At 43.3% G+C, this 19,216-nt stretch overlaps 1 protein-coding gene across 2 annotated transcripts in view; it reads right to left on the minus strand.

The window, feature by feature from the left end:
• The window catches only part of LOC122395567 (cadherin EGF LAG seven-pass G-type receptor 1-like), a 35,753-nt gene extending 17,215 nt beyond the window's left edge, over positions 1 to 18,538 (minus strand). For both annotated transcript variants that reach the window (XM_043393241.1, XM_043393240.1), the window contains exons 1-3: positions 18,078 to 18,538; positions 17,567 to 17,710; positions 15,791 to 15,988 (exon numbers count right to left, since the gene is read on the minus strand). In XM_043393241.1, coding sequence (XP_043249176.1) covers positions 15,791 to 15,969 — 179 coding nt within the window. In that variant the 5' untranslated portion in view covers positions 15,970 to 15,988; positions 17,567 to 17,710; positions 18,078 to 18,538. The remainder of the gene's footprint in view (positions 1 to 15,790; positions 15,989 to 17,566; positions 17,711 to 18,077) is intronic.
• Positions 18,539 to 19,216: the final 678 nt, after the last annotated feature.

Consider the following 19,216-nt stretch of genomic DNA (forward strand, 5'->3'; position numbering starts at 1 on the left):
ATCCTTCGTCCCGAATAGTTGCGCATCCCTTGATTTCGCGAATCATTTATTCCCCTTAACCGAATGCGGTCGAGTCTCTCGGTGGCGCTAAAAGCCGCAACGTTTTACAGAACGCGACCAAGGTTCGACACCAAAGTGTCTTTAACGATTACCAGTCGAGTCTCGTCGCCTTTTGGAAGTACCAGAATTTAAGAATAAATAACACTCGCGATCTATGTTTCTATGTTTCTTCGAACGCGCGTTTAATTTTCTTGCTCGCGACGGCGAATCAGTTTGCAGAATTTCGCGAATCGCAAACATCCCCGACGGTTGTCGCCGCGCGAAAGAAACAAGAAGACGAGGCATGCCGCAGCTGGAAACAGCAGTTTCAGATCTCGAACTCGGTCCCGAGGCGAATTAATAATGTCGCCGGGCGAAAAGTCCGCGGACTTCACCAACTCCCGTTCAAACTTTTCGCCGTTGCCGCGACTCGGCGACTTTTAATTCGCTATGACTCGATTAATTCATTCCGACGCCTTAATGGACGAACCGACCCTCTCCCGTTCGATGTCATTTCGCGAAAAATTAATGGAACATTGTTGAAAGTTCTCGTAGAACGTTTCAATTCCGTGTAAGACAGACTGCTAGTCGCCGAACTCGAATCACCGAAGGTTATCTTTTCGAGTGACTAATTGTCAAGTCGTCGATTAGCTTTGTGATCGATCGAAGTCGTCGTGTTTTCGAGTTTAAAGCTTCCCGGAAAGTTTGAGCACAAAGTGGACGGTTTCGACTGTGCGCGAATGCGGCTGCAAACCCGGTAGATTGCAAGACCGATTCGACCCGGATCGATCTGTATCATTCTCAGGCAATATTGCGAGGACTCCTTGCGCTAACGAGTTGTTCGATCCCGTTCCGCTCCACGGAATTGCCAATAATCGGACTCGCTCGTTACGAAGGTCAGTTTCTTCCATCTACGATTCCAAATCTTCCTTTCTTTTTCGCCCATTTTCTATAGATATGTATTTACCGATAATCCCTTACAACGACGAGTCTGTCTCGTCTTTTTAAGTACATTGTTCCAAGTAAAATTAACGTTACAACCAAGTACGTTTACGTAGGCGCGAGTAAATAAGTATAAAATTAAATCTTGAAAATTGTACCAGTTTTGGATCGTTTCGTAGCATAGTGAAAATGACTCGCGGAAGGTACGAAACAGTTATCCCACTGAATACTAATTTCATTAAAACAGTAATTAATGCAAAATGAACGAATAATTTTCCGACCCGCTGTATTCACCGAGACGGGCGGGGATGGTTTTAATCGTCGTTATTGTACTTTTGTGCTTGGCAGTGGTACGAACGAACGCACAGGCTAATTTGTATTTCATGCAACAACGTTGAAAACAGGAAATTTGCATTCGTGCCAGAAACGGTTTGTTTTGCGACAGCGAAGGCGCGACAATGAGATTTCTTTTCCATAAAATAGAACGGCTTCGATGCTTGTTTTCAGCCACGAGGGGGTGGGCTCCGTCTATCTGAATTTATTTCCAATCCGTACACGGACTCTCTGCTCGTTTCGAGAAAATCCCTGCATCCTGTAACGCGTGTAAAACAAGACGAAACTGGATTTCGATAACTATAATCGTCTCTTAATCGTTACGTTTATTATACGCCACGCGAAACGATAATTATACCCGTGCAGATTGTTCGTTGTTTGTTCGAAATTCAAAATTTAATTTCCAAATACGTCGGAACACTGCGGATGGCAGACAACGAGGAGAGAATAGCGAAAATTTATTTGTATCGTACGGTCGCGTATAATTCATATATATTTCGATTCGCGTGACAATCGAGAAACATTCTCTAGATTGAACCATTTTCTCGTGGTTTTTTTGTCGGCCAGAATTTCACCGATATATTCCATTCGTGCGGTATACTTGGATTATATTATTTATGACGACAAGGCTTCCCGAGCTTCGAGCAGCTTTGATCGATCGTTGATCTCCCGACGAGATCGTCCGGCAATAATATCGTAACATAATCCTGTTTAGGGATCGTCGAACCGTCGCGTAACGCCCGAAAGTCCGCGATAGATTGAAGGATCTACGATTAATTAGGTCAGGAGCCAGTCGGCTTAACAATTCACCCGAATGGGGCCAGATATCGAGTGCCTTCGAGAGCATACCGGTAAAATCTTACGGGAAGTTCCGATCGACCGAAGGTAGTCGCTCCTAATCGAGTTCTCACGTATCTATACTCGCACACCAAACTATCGGTTTGGTATAGAATTCGTTTCGTTTGGTTAGATCCGTTATTGCTATCGAATTGTCTTCTTCGACCCGGTATAACAACCCGGCGATCAATATTTGAAAAACTAAAGGCGTTCCGGTCCTTGGAATCCACATGGGGTAACTTTAAATTAGTACACACGGTTCCGCCTTGGGGGAATACAACTTTTCGAACTAAACTCTATGGAGATTGTTGTTCGTTAGCTAAGTTTGTTCCCTATGGGATCAAGCCCATACATTTACGTGGGAAGAGTTTGAATTCCTTTTTAAAAACGAGAAGACTTTTCGAACGATTAACAGGCGAGTTATGGATTTGTCGCGGAACATACGTACGGCGAGCAATCATTAGCGAAACTGAAATATGCCGGTTTAAAAAGCATCTAAGTCGAGCGCAGACTTTTAACGAGGGAATCTCGTGAAAAATGAGATCCGACCTCGGCGGAGAGCGTGTCATAAATATCCTCTTAGCCGTACGACGATGTTCTTCCGCTCTCATTAATGGCCGAGAAACTTCAGCCAACTTAACATTTCGACCTCCCGCGGAGGAAGAGAAATGGATCCGTAAAGTTAAACTTCCCGGCTGCTGGCCTCTTTCGACATTTACATCTTGCAAACTCGATACGCGTAACCTTGCTAACCCCTCGTCCATGCCATCCTCCGATCTACGATCGCTCGATCCCCGTGTTCGTTGATAATCGACACCCCGTAAAACCGAGAAATAATAACGCGCGATCGATTCGAGCTGCTTCCATTTAAACGCAATTCTCCCGCGACCATGATAAATTATGTACAGGGAACGTAAAATGTTTCGCAAGAAACTGAGCGCAACACGGGGGCCAAATGGATCGACGTTTCTTGATATTCCATACGTCTAACGAGGTCGAAGGTAAAGTTGAAAATTATGCAGAATTGCTGGGACCAGGCTCCACAGATTTACGAGAACCCTGCAGCCGGATCGTGCCCTGGATTTCGAAAATGTTCTCGACAAGACTCGCCCGTCCTCTTCTGGTCCAACTTTCGCGTGAATGATAAAAGCGCGCGAAACTTTTGCTCCTGTAATGTTTATTGTGCGAACGGTGGGATCGATGGAAAATGAGAATAACGTTATCCTTGACCTTTGATCGATCGTGGCACGCGTGGATGAAAGCCAAACGAGTTCGCCACGCGGTACATTATCCTCCTGACCCGCGGAAATAATAACGAGAAAAGGATTTCGTCGATACTTACTCTGGTAAATGTCCAGTAGATCGTGTGGTATACATGGACAGACGATAACCTAAATTTATAATGGTCGTTACACGGAGAAAGAATTCCCTTTCCTTGTTCGCGATATACAAAAAAAATTTGCTAAATAATAGAAAATGTATAGTACTTTTCGTAACTAGAAAGACGAGGAATATGATTGCAATTGGATTCGATTAAGGTTTCTTAACAATCGGGAAAGTGAAATTTGTTAATTGCGTGGAGTGATACAGCAATTGTCAGGTGTACGAAGTTACTGACAGGTACTCGCAGACACGGAACACAGGACATTATGTAGATTAGACGCGAGAGCCAGCGGCCAAGCGTGGGAGGTATCGATGTACCTAAATACATACTTGCTCGATGTAAATGCCAACGACTATCGTTTAATGGCGATCCTGTCCTCGTGTCGCGCAAATAGAAGAGAAGAAACGAGTCAAATTTATACGAAAGAGTTACGAATCACCGATACAGAGCATAGAGTGTGAAAATTGGTTCGAACGCGTTGCTACGAATGTTCGGAACATTGTACGCGAGAAATTTCAATTTTCGTAGAAAGGTGCGACGTTCCATCGGTCGCAGGTTTATTTCGAAACGTTTGATAGGCGAAATAAAACTGTCGGAGTATATTTGTTCCGCCAAATACGTAATTTTTTAGCGTCAGCGAAATCCGACAGTTTGACGATTGGTCGAAAACAGCGAGAGCACGCCCAATTTTTGCCCCTCTGTAGTTGACACAGTCGAAAAATGAATATGACGCATAAAAATGTCTCTCTTTGACCGAAATATTACTCGTGCCCGGTGTAGAAAAACAGCAGAAAATTATTCGGCTCTGTACACCACCGCCACAAATCCGCGGACACTGGGAAAATCAAAGTGTGATTCAGGAACTCGGTACCATCGATGTTATTCCGTTTCATCGATACACGCGTCGTATATGTTGGGAGATCAAGCGCCGTGAAATTTATGGAAACGGAAAACTTTTGGATTAAATCCAATGGTCGGAACTTTTATCGTCGAACGCGATAAAAGGACGTAAGAGGCTGGGGAAAAGAAAGAGACAGAGAAACTACACGCCGAGATACCACCGAGGCATTCTGAATCATTTCGTTAGGAGTGCCAACGGCACAAGGTTGCCAAGAGTGCAATCTTATATGCCATTTCGAATATGCGATGCAGCTCTCGTGCATTTTCGCTCGCATGCAGTATGCAGCCAATTTTCGCGGTGAAATTCCGAAGCTTATTGCCGAGAGACGTACTTTCCCCACTTGCGTATCATAATAGACTCTTAAATCGTGGCAAAGAAACGACCGAAAGGAACGCGCGCTCAAAAAACTCCTCGTTTCAAAGACATATGGAAATTCGATTTCGATTCGTCTTTGGTAAATTCTCCGATGCGAGAGGCTATCGTGAATTTTCCATGGAGCGTGTGATTTTGTGTACAAAAATGAGTAGAATCGAAGGAGTAACATTTTTTCGTTCGAGGTCCTGTTTTCGAGAGAATCGACTTTGAAAATTCTTCGTGCGTCGGTGTAATCGCAGTACTTACTACTTGTGCGCAAGTAGAAACAGCGAGCAATGGTCAGCCGCGCGCGTATACGTGCAATTTCCAAAGTTATTTTCCGATGTATCGCTCGTGAATGCCCGTAAATCTAAAGTTGATCAATTTTTCTTAAATTCGTGCAACAGAGTAAGATTGTATTTAAAAACAAAAGCCCGGGTTAGATCAGCGAAACGTCACGTTGTAACTAAATCCACAAAGAGCTTTCGGTGCCCCGGTATCATCGTCAGCGTCGAAAAGCACGAAACTTTGACGTTGATACGCGTCAAAGGAAACCAACAACAAAATGTTTCATCGTTCGACAAAGGGATCGCTCGTCGCCGGGGAAAAATATTTCATAAGGACACCCGATATTATCAGCATACTCGTCAGAGTAGTCCTTCAAAGGACGTTTTCGCCGAGGTATTGACGCGCGGGAGCTAATTCAATCGCGAGACACTTTATGAGCCGTACAAAGTGTTCCCCCGAATGTTACGACACCATCTACGGCCAGTGGTTCTTCCACGGGAAACGAATACGTCGCCATCGAGTAGACCCAGCCTGAACACGAAATCCATTACGAATCTCTTGGCTGAGAAAACTGGCGCTCGAACAGAGAACTCGAAGAGAAAAGATTTCAGTTCGAAAAGCGGAAGATATATGGTTGGAATTTGTTAAAGATATCCAGTCAAATGTATGCGTTCTCAGCTTGAAATGGTTTAAACGACGTGACCAAAGAACGATTACGAATTCAATTGTCCGGAATGGTTGGTCGATCGCGACGAATACCGCGAGGAATCGAGCCTGGCGACAACGTCAAAACGATTAAGAACCACTGGTCTGCGTACGGGATGCGTCAGGCTGAACGAGCACAGAGAGAGAAGGAGCCACGAGCATGTTAGATAGAGAGAAAGAGAGTCGGATCGATGAGAAGTCGATCGGTAGTGCCTGTGTTCACCTTCGGGAAATCAAAGTCCCTAAAAGTCTAAGAGCGTCTTCGCGTACCCAACGATGCCACGATTTAATGACGGAGGCCTAATAATTTTCAAATACAAGCTGAAAATGCTTGGCTTTCAGAATGGATGATGAAGTACGGTCGGTCCAGTTTTCTCGCGAACCAACTGTCAACGTTTCTTCGAGATCTGTTTGCGAACGCCAATAACGGTTAGCCTGATCCATCAATCGCCTGACAGCTTATCGAGCGACGTCGAAATTCCATTTTTCTCCTCGCCGGGATACGGGGGTTTCCCTTTCGATTCGAAGCGATCCGGAATTTCGACTCTTCGACGTTTTTACTTCGTCTGAAACACTACGCTCCTCGAGACAGAATTTTCCCTTTTTCTTTCGACTAAACGGGAACACGAGATCTTCGAGAACCGACAAACTCTTATCTGCCTCGTTCGAAGCCAAAGTTTCCACCTCGTGATCGATCGATATCTTTAAAACTTCTCAAGAAATTCCACCGACACGATTATTCTCTCCTAATTATTTTAACAAGCACTGGCTCGAGTCCTAATTATTTATTTCCATTTAAAAAACAAGTTACGAAACAAACAACGAACGAGTCTCGTCGATCGTCGGAGTGTTTTCCCCTGAAAAAGGTCGAGTGTCGTTGATCCTCGATGCGACTTACGGTTCGCAAATATTTACGATTTACACGAAAAATGGGAAATATTAATTTTTCAAAATGGATTCAGACCAGTATTAACTTGTACGAAGAAGGCTTTGGGAAGAAGACCGTCAGGATCTTAAAGTTCGAAACGGGCTAATGCCTAAACATTATCTTTAAATCAAGCACCGTTTAATTAAGGAAGAACGAAAGACAGCCGCGAATAAAGCTGTCAAGGTGGCGCGTTACGCTCGCGCAATTTCTCCGGGCGATATTAAAATAATGTGTAATATCCTAGACGGCTGGATATTAAGAGGATGACGAAGGTGAATCCCGAAGGAAGGCTGAAACGGGATAGAGAAAGGGCTCGAAAGCCGCTTATGGGTCGACGGTGTCGCAGAGGAATCAGCTACGAGCTTTTCCTCCTTTTAAAAGGCACGCCTAACGTAAACCATATTCGACGGGACTTTCGAAATTCGATAGAATCTATAGATGCCCATAAGACACTGAAAATACGGGGCGTATTAGTTATTTAAGCGTATAAGAATGCCTGTTTAAAAGAACGTGTTAAACCGTGAAAAGAAATCAAAGCTTCCGCTTTCGTTTGTCTACGACGACCAAGAAATAGAGCGTCGACGCCACCAGACGCCCGGTGGCTTTAAATTTTTCCATGAATTCCTCGCGTTTCGTCTATTTATCCAGGCGTTTGTTCGCCAATGTACCCGCGTCGCGTACTTATTCGACCAAACTTGTAAATCGGCTTAGTCGAACGACTTTTGTTTCACGGCTCCACGCGTCACGGCGGGGGAAACTAACTCCGGAACGATGCATAAAGTTATGTTGCCGCAACGTCGAACAGAAATTCGTCGACCCGATTAGTGTTTATTATGCGCCGAATCTCTTTGGAGGCTCTTGAAATTTCACGGTGCCTGGTATTTGGTGCGGTACAACGTGTCAAATATAATCAAACGCGACCACGAAGCACGTGATTCCGACGTCACGAGAACCATTAAGCTTGACGGTGTACGCTCGTCGATTAATACGAGCAAACCGCGTTGGAATAGCTTATCCGCTAATCTACGAATACTCGATAAACCGATTATCAGGGCTTCTTTCGGCTTAATCGTTCCTTGTTTTTTTTTTTCTACGATCGGAATAAGAGGACGAGAAAGCGAAGGACAGGAGAAGTTGTCAGTCCATTAGAAGAACGAACGACGCGTAGGGAAAGTTTGCGAATGGCAAACGAAGAAGGACGCGGCTGACACGCTACATTAACCTCCCGCAGAAAAGCCAACCGCTGGAAACATTGTTCGCAAGAGTACCGCAACAAATATCCTTCGGTTCTCCCGGTATTTTCTACCCTGAAAAGGATCGGGTCCGAAATCATGGTTGCCACCGCGAGTAAAAATGTCTGGTTGCCTCTATTTCTCGAATATAACTCCAGCCCGCTCGTCGTGCCATTTTTCTTGGAACGATCGCGAAAAGCTACCAGCCACCGCGAACTTTCCTCGCCGGAAATTCAACCTTCGGATTTCCCTCGAACTCGTCTTTCGCGTAAACACTGTAACCGCCGTAAACAGAGAAACTTCATCGAGTGCAAATAGGAATCGAAAAGTGAAATAAAACGAAGTAATCTATCATCGATGGAGTTACGATTTGCTCTTCTTTTCTCCTCGATTATCGTTTGGTTCGCGAGAAACAACGAGCTCTCGTGATAAAACGGAAGCTCGTTGGATAAATGGATCCGCGGATCGTGGATCCTGACCCGCACGTGTCAACGGAACGGCTACTAAAGACCTGGATTCTGCTCGAGCGAAACCAGGATTAGAGATTCGAGATTCGCCGTATATCCGAGTTATTCGAGCCAAGAAACTTCCCTGGTAAAGGATCCCGCTTGCTTAACAATAAATACCGCGGTAAGATTTCCCCTATTTCCTGTTAGCTGTATTGCCACGTAGCTACTTAACTTTTACTTCTTTCTAAATGCAACCTCTTTCGCGGCATCTTTCACGAAACTTTCATCCGTTCGTATCGGGTGGTCGGAAGTTTCGATCCTACTTTATTCAAGAACAAAAATCGTAACTTGGCGTAAACGGTTAAAGATAGCCGGGAGCCACGATTTTTCGCCCCGAGGTTTTTAAAGTCATTACTCTCTTTTACTTATCGCGGCTTCGCGCAGAAGCAAGGAAAGTGCACCGACTATCCGGAGAATAAGAGCTTTAAGAAAAGATAGGCGGTTGCGTCCGGGAACTTTAACGATATAATGTTTGGAAATCATAACGAAGAGAACTTTTGGACAAATGCGAACGACGGTTAATTTCGTTGGCGATGCGATCGAGACGAGTCGATTAAAAGGAACGGGAAAGTTCAGCCGCAAATCCGCCGATGTGGGATTTATTTGCTAGCTATCTGGAAATTACGTGAAATTTCGCCGATTGCCGGGAAATGTCTCCTCCGGGGCTGGCTGACCCAGACGAAGCGAGCATCGTTAAATTAGTCAAATTAAGTCGAAATAGAAATTCTGCCAGAATTATACGGCATGCGTACCTGGAGTTTCTGGCACGCTATTATTATGCGGAAACAGGCTCGCGACCTTGTCTTCCGTCCGAATTTAATTATTGATTTTAGACAACGGCGAAATTTCAAACAGAGTGCTGCAAGGGTAATACGGATTCGTGATTACTCGCTCGACGGTGAGGCGAGCAATTTTGCTAAATTTTATTCGCGAATAACGAATATCCCGATTCTGAAACTCACGTGCAACAGCCACTGCGAACTAGAAAGTTTCAAGTTTACGTTTGCGTGTTTCGATTCGCTGAAACGAGGATTCGAAAAAAGCGCAAAAAGATATTAATCTGTTGCTCGAAAGAGACGCAATTAACGGTCTGCTACCGGCCCGTATCGCGTTTGCCGGAATTCGAAAGACCCTTGCAAAGGAATCGTCGAGTACCGTGATCAAACGTATAGTTATTTTCACTTGCAAACGAACCAATGTTCGTCTCAAAGACTGTTTCGAGGCAGCGACCGATGCCAGCTACGTTTGCAATGGTACACGACGCCGCGTTTATTCCCTGGTTTACCCTCGAAATAAACGCCAACTTGCCACACCGGCGAAACTTTGCTCGATATGTTAATTATCTACGACGTAGTTTCGACTTTTCGAAAAGTAGCGTGCTGCGGACGTGGTGCACGTCGAGACCGTTTTTACACGGCTTTATTATTTATTCTGTTTCAAATTACTGATAATTAGGCCCGGGTTACTCTTTGTTTCAAAACATTGTTAGATTTTATTACCGCGAAGAAACAAGAAACAGATAGAAATTAATTATCACAGCGGAAATGAAATGTCAACACGACGGCCAATATCGTTGCCGGATAATACCAAACGTTCGATCCTGTTTAAAACACCTTTTTCAAATTAAATTTTTCCTACCGAGCAATTTATCGCGCGGTATTTTTATTTACTTTTGCGTTATTGTGTCAACAGCCGAAGCAATGGTTTTCATAAAAATACAACTGTATCTCGTGGTTTACGAAATACTTTGATTGGAAATGTTTGGCGAAAAATTTTTAAAAATTTCAGATGGATGATTTTACTGTATTGCTTGGGAAAGAAAATCTTTGACGATGTGTTACCTTATTCCAACGATTAGCAAGTAGTAATGCCCGATATATGGTCAGACGTTGCTCTTTCTGGCGTCTCGGTGAAATAAATTCTACCGTTGAACGATTCGAGCAGATTGACGAACGAAATTGCTGCAGAATCGCGCTATAATTTCTATAGCTCGCTCGTATAATGAATTTGCAGTCAGGACATCTGGTCACAGACGAGTATACATGCTACGGAACGGAGAACAGGGTGCATTACCATTATCGTTGGTAACGACCGTGGTTATACACGTACACGCATGAATATAATAACCATAACTTTCCATTATCGCTGAGAAACGCAACGTCGACCGATCGGTAATATTATCTTAATTGAAAATAGGGTTCTTCCATAAACGTCGTCGAGGGTGTTGTTCCAAGCAGCTCTCGTCGTCTCTTAAGACGATTCAACGGCGAAACGTTACAGTATTTCGGAATATTTCTCCACGGAGGCGCGCAGAATGGAGCCCGTATCATGCCCTTTTCACTTCGACTCGCGTTTGTTTGCCACGAATATAAAGCCAGACGTCTCGAAAGACGCTACCGGTTAAAACTGGAATTTACTTTGTCCGCGTCACGTTTGCCCAGAAAAATGTACGCTACAATTCCTAATCTTTGTCTTGTAATAATACAATTCCGCACCTTTCTAACGGGAAACGTTCCCATTCCCCGTGAACAAAAGTATAGGTATTTCCTGCTCCTCGAACTTTTAATCTCACTGCTCAGGAAATATTATTCGACGCGACGAGTTTTGCTCGAAGAAACACACGTCGAGTGTTTCGTTAAACAGTATCGAGGATAAAAATACGCTGATAGAAGGAGCGAATTAAGAAACTGATCCAGGCTTTCAAGACAATTTGCAACGGGAGTTTCTTCGCGTCTCTCGAAACACAAAATATAGAAACTAACAAGACAAGAGCCGGCAAATGGTTATATAATCGTCTGTTCGCGTGCGGCCAAGCATCGTTCAACTTCCGTTTCGGGTATCGAGATGATCAATCCTGCGGCGAGTTCAGCGTGCCACGATAGATCAGAATATTTACTCGGAATGCTATCTCCCGGTCAAATTAATGCAAGGACGTTCATTTTCCTGCGATCGTTCCTACTAACATGGATCTCAGGAATAATCGAATTATACGTACATGGATGTCTTGGTTAATTCGAGCATCTTATAAGGAATAGCATTCCTGTGTCTAGAGAACAGGATGATGTTCAAAGAAAACGTGAAGATTTAAAACAGTACGGCTATAGGAATTAGACACGCGTCGAACTCCATTAAAGGATACTTGGGATCGAAGAAATGGAATTTTCTGAGGCAACCGATACTCTATCGGATGTAACGAGAGCGTAACGACATTGGCCGGACCATAGGACGTCACAGCGACTTTAACCTGGTTAAGGATAACGGGAAAATCAAGTTAAACGACCCTCGCACTATTTACCCCTTCGTGGCCATCCGGCACGCTGGAGAATGCACTTAATTGCCGAACATTCTTTCGTTTCTCCCTATTCCACGGATCTCGTTGGACCAATTTTTCAAGCCTGTCTCTCCACGCCTTTAAACGCGATGATGATTCACTCTGGCCGTGACAAAAAAAATACTTAACGTTAAAAACCGAAATATTAATACTCGGAGGAATGGAAGAAAACCGTGGCGGCGATTCCGGAGGATGAAGGACCTAACCGAGACGACTTCTTTCTACCCTCCTCCGGCTCCTCCGCGGACCGCGTTCCAGATTTCCATGACGTATGCAGCGTGATAAAGTACACTCTCGACTCCGACCTCTCTTTTTGTTCCCGCGTTGAGTTTTTCAGGTAACACACCGGGACGGTTTTTCTTTGGATTTTAAAATAATCCAACCGACACGACCCACATCCTACGCACGGCGCTCGTCTAATTGAAACCGTAACCAAATTCGTAAATTCCAACGTGATCCAGAGTCGATCCGTCGAATCGAGGACGAATCGTTTCCTTCGCCGTTCGATGGGAATTCACCGTAGAAACGGTGTAGAACGATGGAAAACGTGTATTTCCGAAGCAGCCTGGCTAGTAGCCCGGTCGTAGATTAACGAGGGCCTTCGGTATCCAATTGGGATGATTTTTGCGTCTTGACACGACGAGGAAAACAGAATGGGCGGTTCTATGCGCGTTGAACGTGGCAGCTGAACGGACGATCAAGGGGATTGCAGCCGGCCACACGGAATAATGTGCCGGTATGAATTATGTGGCCGCTCGCTTGGAAATTTGCCGGATTATCAGCCTTGTCTGTCCGATCGTGATTATCCGCAGAAGGAAGCGTGAATAATAGGAATCGAACGGCATCGACTGTAAATTAACGTTGCTTTAATACACTCTCGACGCTATTCGACGCGACGCGACGCCTCTAGACAGCCATCCTCGATGATGCCCCTCTAATTGGACGCAATGCGTCTCTCGATTAACGTCGATATTCGTGCTTACAAAGTACTAGATGCGACAGGGAGACCACGCATACCGAATAGGACACGTCTCACGATGCGCCAAATTACTCGCAAACCTATCCGCGGGACTTTCGAACAAAGTTCAAACTTCTGGTTATTGGTAAAGGTACCAATGTCGACGAGGCAAGTTCGCGATACGATCTCCGTCGGAGTCGCAAACCGACGTGAACGAAATAAAAATTCAATTATCGAGATTTTCGATCGGTATATGAATTAACTCGAAGCGACGCCTGCGGGGTAAGATGTTCACGAAACGCGATCGTTCCTAATTAGTTGAAACTTTCCGCGAGACACTTTGCCAACGATAAGAAGTTTCCCCAGTTTCCCGAAATTTCACTCGAGCGCTTGATCATGCCATTAGTCAATTATATTATTCATGATAGATTACCGTAGACGCGCGGAAACTTACTGCCTATCTGTGTATATCCATTACTCACACTTGTCAGAAATTCCTTTACGTTAAAATCGGTAAGCCCGCCCACGTCTCGTCCATCCACCAACAAAGGTGTGGTTCGAGCATACGCTTTACCGCGTTATTTCTGTCTAATCGCCAAGCTGAACATTCGCGATTGTCGTACAGTATCCATTCGTTTCGAAAAATTACGTTTTCCGCGCGGAACCCACTTATCCAATTTGTTTTACCAATAATTTTTACCAACGACCTTGTTTACGCGTGGGAGTTTAAACGGATTCCCGATCCGCAAAATCTGCACAAACGATTTGAAAAACGAGACGACAGCCACGATTTATTTAAAGTATTAAACGTCGCTAAGGAGTTACGCGAGCAACAAATCGCAGAATTGGAATCGCGATGATACGATAATTGAATGGCGAGCGATAACATGTTCGAAAGAACTTATTAACTCGCAATTGTTCGATTTCACATTTAATACACCGACACGGTTGCTTTCCTCGATTGTTTCTCTCATTATGCGGCTCTTCTGTCTATATGTACACACGTACGTACATATATGCAAGGTACCTTTCTCGTCAAACGTTACGCTCGAAATTGTTCGCGGCTAATTGCAATTGATACATCGCTGAAAATGCCCGGCGAAACGAGAGAATCGATCGCGATAACGGGAAACGGTTAAATATCGAAACAACGTTCGCGGTTTGCCCGGAAATTTATCCAACGTTTAACGACGCTTTTCGAATTACGCGATGGCCCGCATGTTTTCCGACTGAAGAGAAAGTTACGATTATATAGACGAATCGGATCTTCTTCGACGCGATTAAATAATCTAATATTAATTTGCTTCGTATAATCGCGCGCCATTTTTTCTCTTGGGTTTCGATCGCGTACACATGTTTTTTCCTTTAAAAATAGTTAATTGCCTCTAGTTACGTTGTATTCCATGCACCTTACGGAAGCTTTGATATAGCTCTTACGAGGTATCAAAGAAGAATATCTCTCGTCCTGAAAATTTCCAAGATTCTGCCTCGCAGGAACACTGTGAAAAGCCCGTCGACGACAAACGATAAAAGACTATAAAACACCATCTGTGATTTAGAAAAAATTGGCGAGAAAGTCAGTCAAGCGTAACACTTGTGTATAGAGAGATGAAAAAATTTAATATCAAATATCTTTGTACATAAAAAGCATTGATGAAAAGAAATATGAACAGAATCGATGAGTTCGGGGGAGCTTGACGAGCTCTTCTTCTAAGAAAATGGATGCCTTCGATGTACGTATGTATGTAGTTAAGGTGGATGATTTCTGGGAACAAAAGCGATCGGTATTATTCCTAGCAGTACTCGAAATTCATCGATCGACCGAGACGCAAGAGATAGTAGATTCGAGTACGAACTCAAACAAAGGAAAGTGCGGTTTTATTATCGTAACCGTTTGCAAGTGGATTTCGAACGAGCTCGATGCACGCGGTTCTCCTTAATTTTCCAATATTTTAAAATAATGACGAGTGTTGCGACCAGATTGTTCGAAAGCAAGAGAATTAACGATGACCAATGTTGAAGAAGAAAGAAAGGAAGCCATGCTTTTCCATTTCCCTCCAATTTCCGGCGTGGAGTACATAAAGTTTCCACCCATTCTTCGATCCTTATTACGGAACGTCTCAAATGCCCCGTATACAAAGACGATTCTAAGAATTTTTTAAGCAAACGAGATAAAATAGAGATTCAACCCGAAGTCAACCCATTAGTTACGATCAATGGCGTCCTGTTCTTATTGGCAACGTCGAAACGATCGCGCCGATAATTATTAGTTACTCTTTCTTCGAAGAGATTTTACTTTGAAGGGGTTTGGAAAATCCGTTAAAAATGTTCGTTAAGAAATTTGATTTACCGGTGGCCTAAAGCGAACAGGATTAAAGTATCGGGCAACATAAAGCTCGCCGCTTTGATGCATAATCTGTAGGCTAGGTATATGTAATTTATATGCCGCCGCGGCGGTATTAAATCCACGAATGCCGCGCTATCGGTGGCAAATAAAAACAAACAAAACGAAGCGCTACTCGATCAATTAAGTTTCGATACACAAAAATTTCATCCGAAATTAAATCGACGAACGTTGGATAAACCATCGATGTCCTTTCCCTCGATTTCCCCGTTACCCTTTCCAGAACCTGAACGTCGGATATTAAATTCCATACGATCCGATACGTTCGGCGATCAATTTCGAGAGACAAGAAATTCCATCTTCGAACGCCCTCTGATTCTCCATGATTTACGAAACAGAGTGCGTTCAGCGTCGCTGTGTTTGTTAATTAAAATCGAGACAACAGAATTCGCTTCGATTCGTGATCGCGTCGGTGATCGCGAGAAACTGCCATCCGAGTTATAATTTGTAAAAAGATTATCAAGTTATTTCGCAATTACGAGCCAATAAATAGAAAATGGCGGAAGGGGGCGTATACGGTCGTCCAAGTCGATTCGATTGATATTTTATCCTCGAAGTTGAAAACAGTTTAAGACGAAAAGCCATTTCTCCGGGCTGCCTCCGCGCTGGTTTATTACCGAAGGTAATTTACTTGTCTCGACTTACCTGTAGGTAATGAAGGCGAAGACCAGCGCAACGAGGGACAAGCTTCCGCCCAGAACGACGATGAGGCTCAAAACGCCATCCTGATCGAACGAGCTGGCGATTCCTGTGGAAACTCCATTAGGGGAGCCGCCGTTCGATCGAGGGAATCCGTGGATCGCTCCCGTGTAAAGCGTCTCCATTTCTTTGCTACGCTCTCATCTGCGATCACAAGCAAACGTTTCGATTCTTACTAATTTCCCTCGTTCCTCCCATCTGGATCACACTGTATATCGTCTTTATTCGATTACTCGAACGAATATACACGATTAACACACACGAACCATACGAAGCTATATGATTTATGATTTCTGATTTCTGTGAAAAGCCAACCAAGGGATCGTGAAACGTCGATTAAGATTTATGATCTTCGATATTATACCCCGTTGCGTTCGTAAATCACACCTTATTCCTATTACGTTGCTGGGTTGCTATTACGGTATAGTCAACAGATTGTTATTTCGTTTGCATAATATCTCGAAAAGTCGAATACATTGATAATATCGCGTTTACGGAAGATACCGTACTCTCGTTATAATTGAATCCTCGATGGCCTTTTATAAGGCAGCGCGAAAGCATAATTTAATTTTTCGCTTAAACGTTTGAGATTCAACTTGACGACAAATATCGACAACGCGGTGACAAAAGATGCTCGCGGTCGATAATCCCTCTATAACGAATCATAAACATCGATTGGAATCGAGGAAGAAATCAAATTAATATTCTTTTCGCCGATAACTGGCAGGGAAAATTTAATTTGCGACCGAGTCTCGCGTATCATGGCGAGTGCAAATTGAAACAGGCCAGGTAATTTCCTGTAAAGAGGCGAATCAAAATGGCGGCGAACGCTACTAGCCGCAAATTGCGGCGTTCCCTTACGAAAATTCCGACTAATGCAAACCATTTCTACGCTGCCGCGTAATTTTCATTAACCAAGCAAATTCTACGGTTTTCGTTTTCAACATTTTCACGCCTTTCGACATTTATCGCGCTCCCGTGCTTCGTTAAACACGTTCCATCGACTGTCGTCGCAGAAACAGCATAAAGAGCATATCATTCGTTTAAAAAAAAAATGATCTTTATAAAATATTTGAGAGATCATCATTATCGATTACGTATTTCCGCAATTCCGAGCCCGACGAGTTATTTTCTTTTTCGTTGCTCGCAAATGAGTCCAACGATCGACAAGCCGTGCCCCGTCGTATATTTTTCTATCTAGTTTTCCGCATGGATTCGGCACTGGTTAAATGTAGTGACCTGATCACCTCGGATTTCCAGCTCAATTCACGAGAATGATCGTTGCCGTTTACAAATAAACCCCCGATACCGATGCACACTCTTTTCTGATCGTTAATGGTTCCGTTAATGCTCGCCTCGTGGTCATTTCGCCCCGTAAACTACGCTATCCTGACGTTACCTTTTTTTCACCGGATTGCAATGGAAACGAAGGAACAAAACAACGATTCGTTGCGCTTCGTTGGAATTTAAATAAAATTCTCGACGAAGTATTTCGATTCTTGTTGCATCTAGAACTACATTTACGTAGCTCTGCGTAGTTTTATCATCGACCAAACGTGCAAATATCAATTTTGTTGATCTCTTTTAATATACGTATAAGATACATTGGAAATAATAAGAACTTGAACCAATAAAATGGAGTAAATTGTGGACGAAAAACGTGTTACACGTAAAATCGTTGAGTTTTAAAATATCGTGCAACGCATCGAATAAGATACTCACCATAAGAAACAATGAAATTGTCAATTTGCCGAATAACGCGCGTCGCCGCGAGAACAATAAGATACCGTGAACCGTTTCACATCTTCTTCGGTGCCACGTGCTAACGAACACGTGCTTGGCGATGGGTGGAAGGCGATCGCGTGTCTTTAAATCGGAAATTAAATGGCGGCCTTGAAAAAAAGGGAACAGCCGATCGCGTCGTTGCGTGTTTCGCGTTTGCAACGGCACGCCGACATTCCCTCGACAACGTGCTCGCCGTCGCGACGCCCTCGGACTTGGACACCAGTCGGTCGGTCTCGCGATCGATCTCGCGACCAAAGCAAACGCAATGCACGATCGCTTTCGTTTTCGTTTTCCCACGATAGTCACCAAATCAACGAAAATATGCACGACTATTACCGTGATCGTTGGTCGACTAAATTCTCGATCGACGATCACTACAAAATGTAAAATTAATCGAAACGTTTAGTCGTCAAAAGGGAAACAGATTTTCCTATCAAAGATGCCGTACCTTCTTTTTCTTACACTCGATCCACGTTCGACCGATATAATGGAAACAACGATAAACAAAATTTAGTTTGTTATTGTTTTGACCGATGGTGCCGGTAGATTGGAAAACAATTGCGAGAAAAAATGATTCGTTGCAAGGAAACTAACGAAAATGAAATGAATACTCGCGTTAATTTAAAGTGGAAGAAAGTTCCTGCGAACCAACTTTACGTTGCCCGGCCTTATAAGATATGGATACACGTCGAAAATAATAATCTTACGCGAAGGAGCGAGATAGTGTTAAACGCGTGGTCATCGACACTTTTGTTCGTGAAAATGACGCGGATGATAAACGACACATGCGAACCGATGGAGCAACGGCGCTGAACTGCGAGAAAATTTGTTCGCGCTCAAGTCGTTTGCGCATCCCATGCCGCGCATATACTCGAACAATTAATTACGAGGAACAAAGATTCGGGCAAAAAACATTATACGAATCTAATATTATGCAACGTGACACTCGTGTATCGTTTTATGTTCGCTGTAACATGATATTTGAACGGTAGTTAAATATATTTTACCTACAATCAATGTTAATAAGGAAACAGATAACGATCTTGCTCCCCTTGTAAAAAATCGCTATACAGGAACTCAAATATTTTTATAACTCAAATGGAAATGAAATGATACATTTGATAAAAAGCTAAAGTTTATTTTTCTGTAATTTAGAAGAAAAAAAATGGCTTTATTTATAAAAAAAAAGGAAGAAAGTAACAGTCTATGCTTTAAACCACAGACAAGGTATATGAATAGAGCTTACACCTTATGGACTTTCGTGGCTCAGTCTGACTGCCATACCGACCTGAAAATTCGGAGGTGATTTTAGCGTCCTCTTCTCATGGATGGCGAACAGTTGAAAAACTATTCACTGAATTACTATTTCCGTAGAGCATCAAACAAATTTATTAAAAATGAAAAACAGACTTTTAAGAAAAATCGAGAGGGAATAAAATTCAGATCGTTTTAAAAAAAATATTATTAGTTGCAGGGGTCAATTACAATCATTTTTGGTCAATAGACATACCCCCAAAATCCAACGCGTTTTTGAGAAAAAAATTCGAGAAAGTGTGAAATTTTTCGACAAAATTAAGAAATTTCAAA

The sequence above is a fragment of the Colletes gigas genome, unplaced genomic scaffold, assembly GCF_013123115.1.
Source record: "Colletes gigas isolate AHSC1104 unplaced genomic scaffold, ASM1312311v1 Colletes_gigas_Sc00006, whole genome shotgun sequence".
In the NCBI taxonomy this organism is placed as follows: Eukaryota; Metazoa; Arthropoda; class Insecta; order Hymenoptera; family Colletidae; genus Colletes; species Colletes gigas.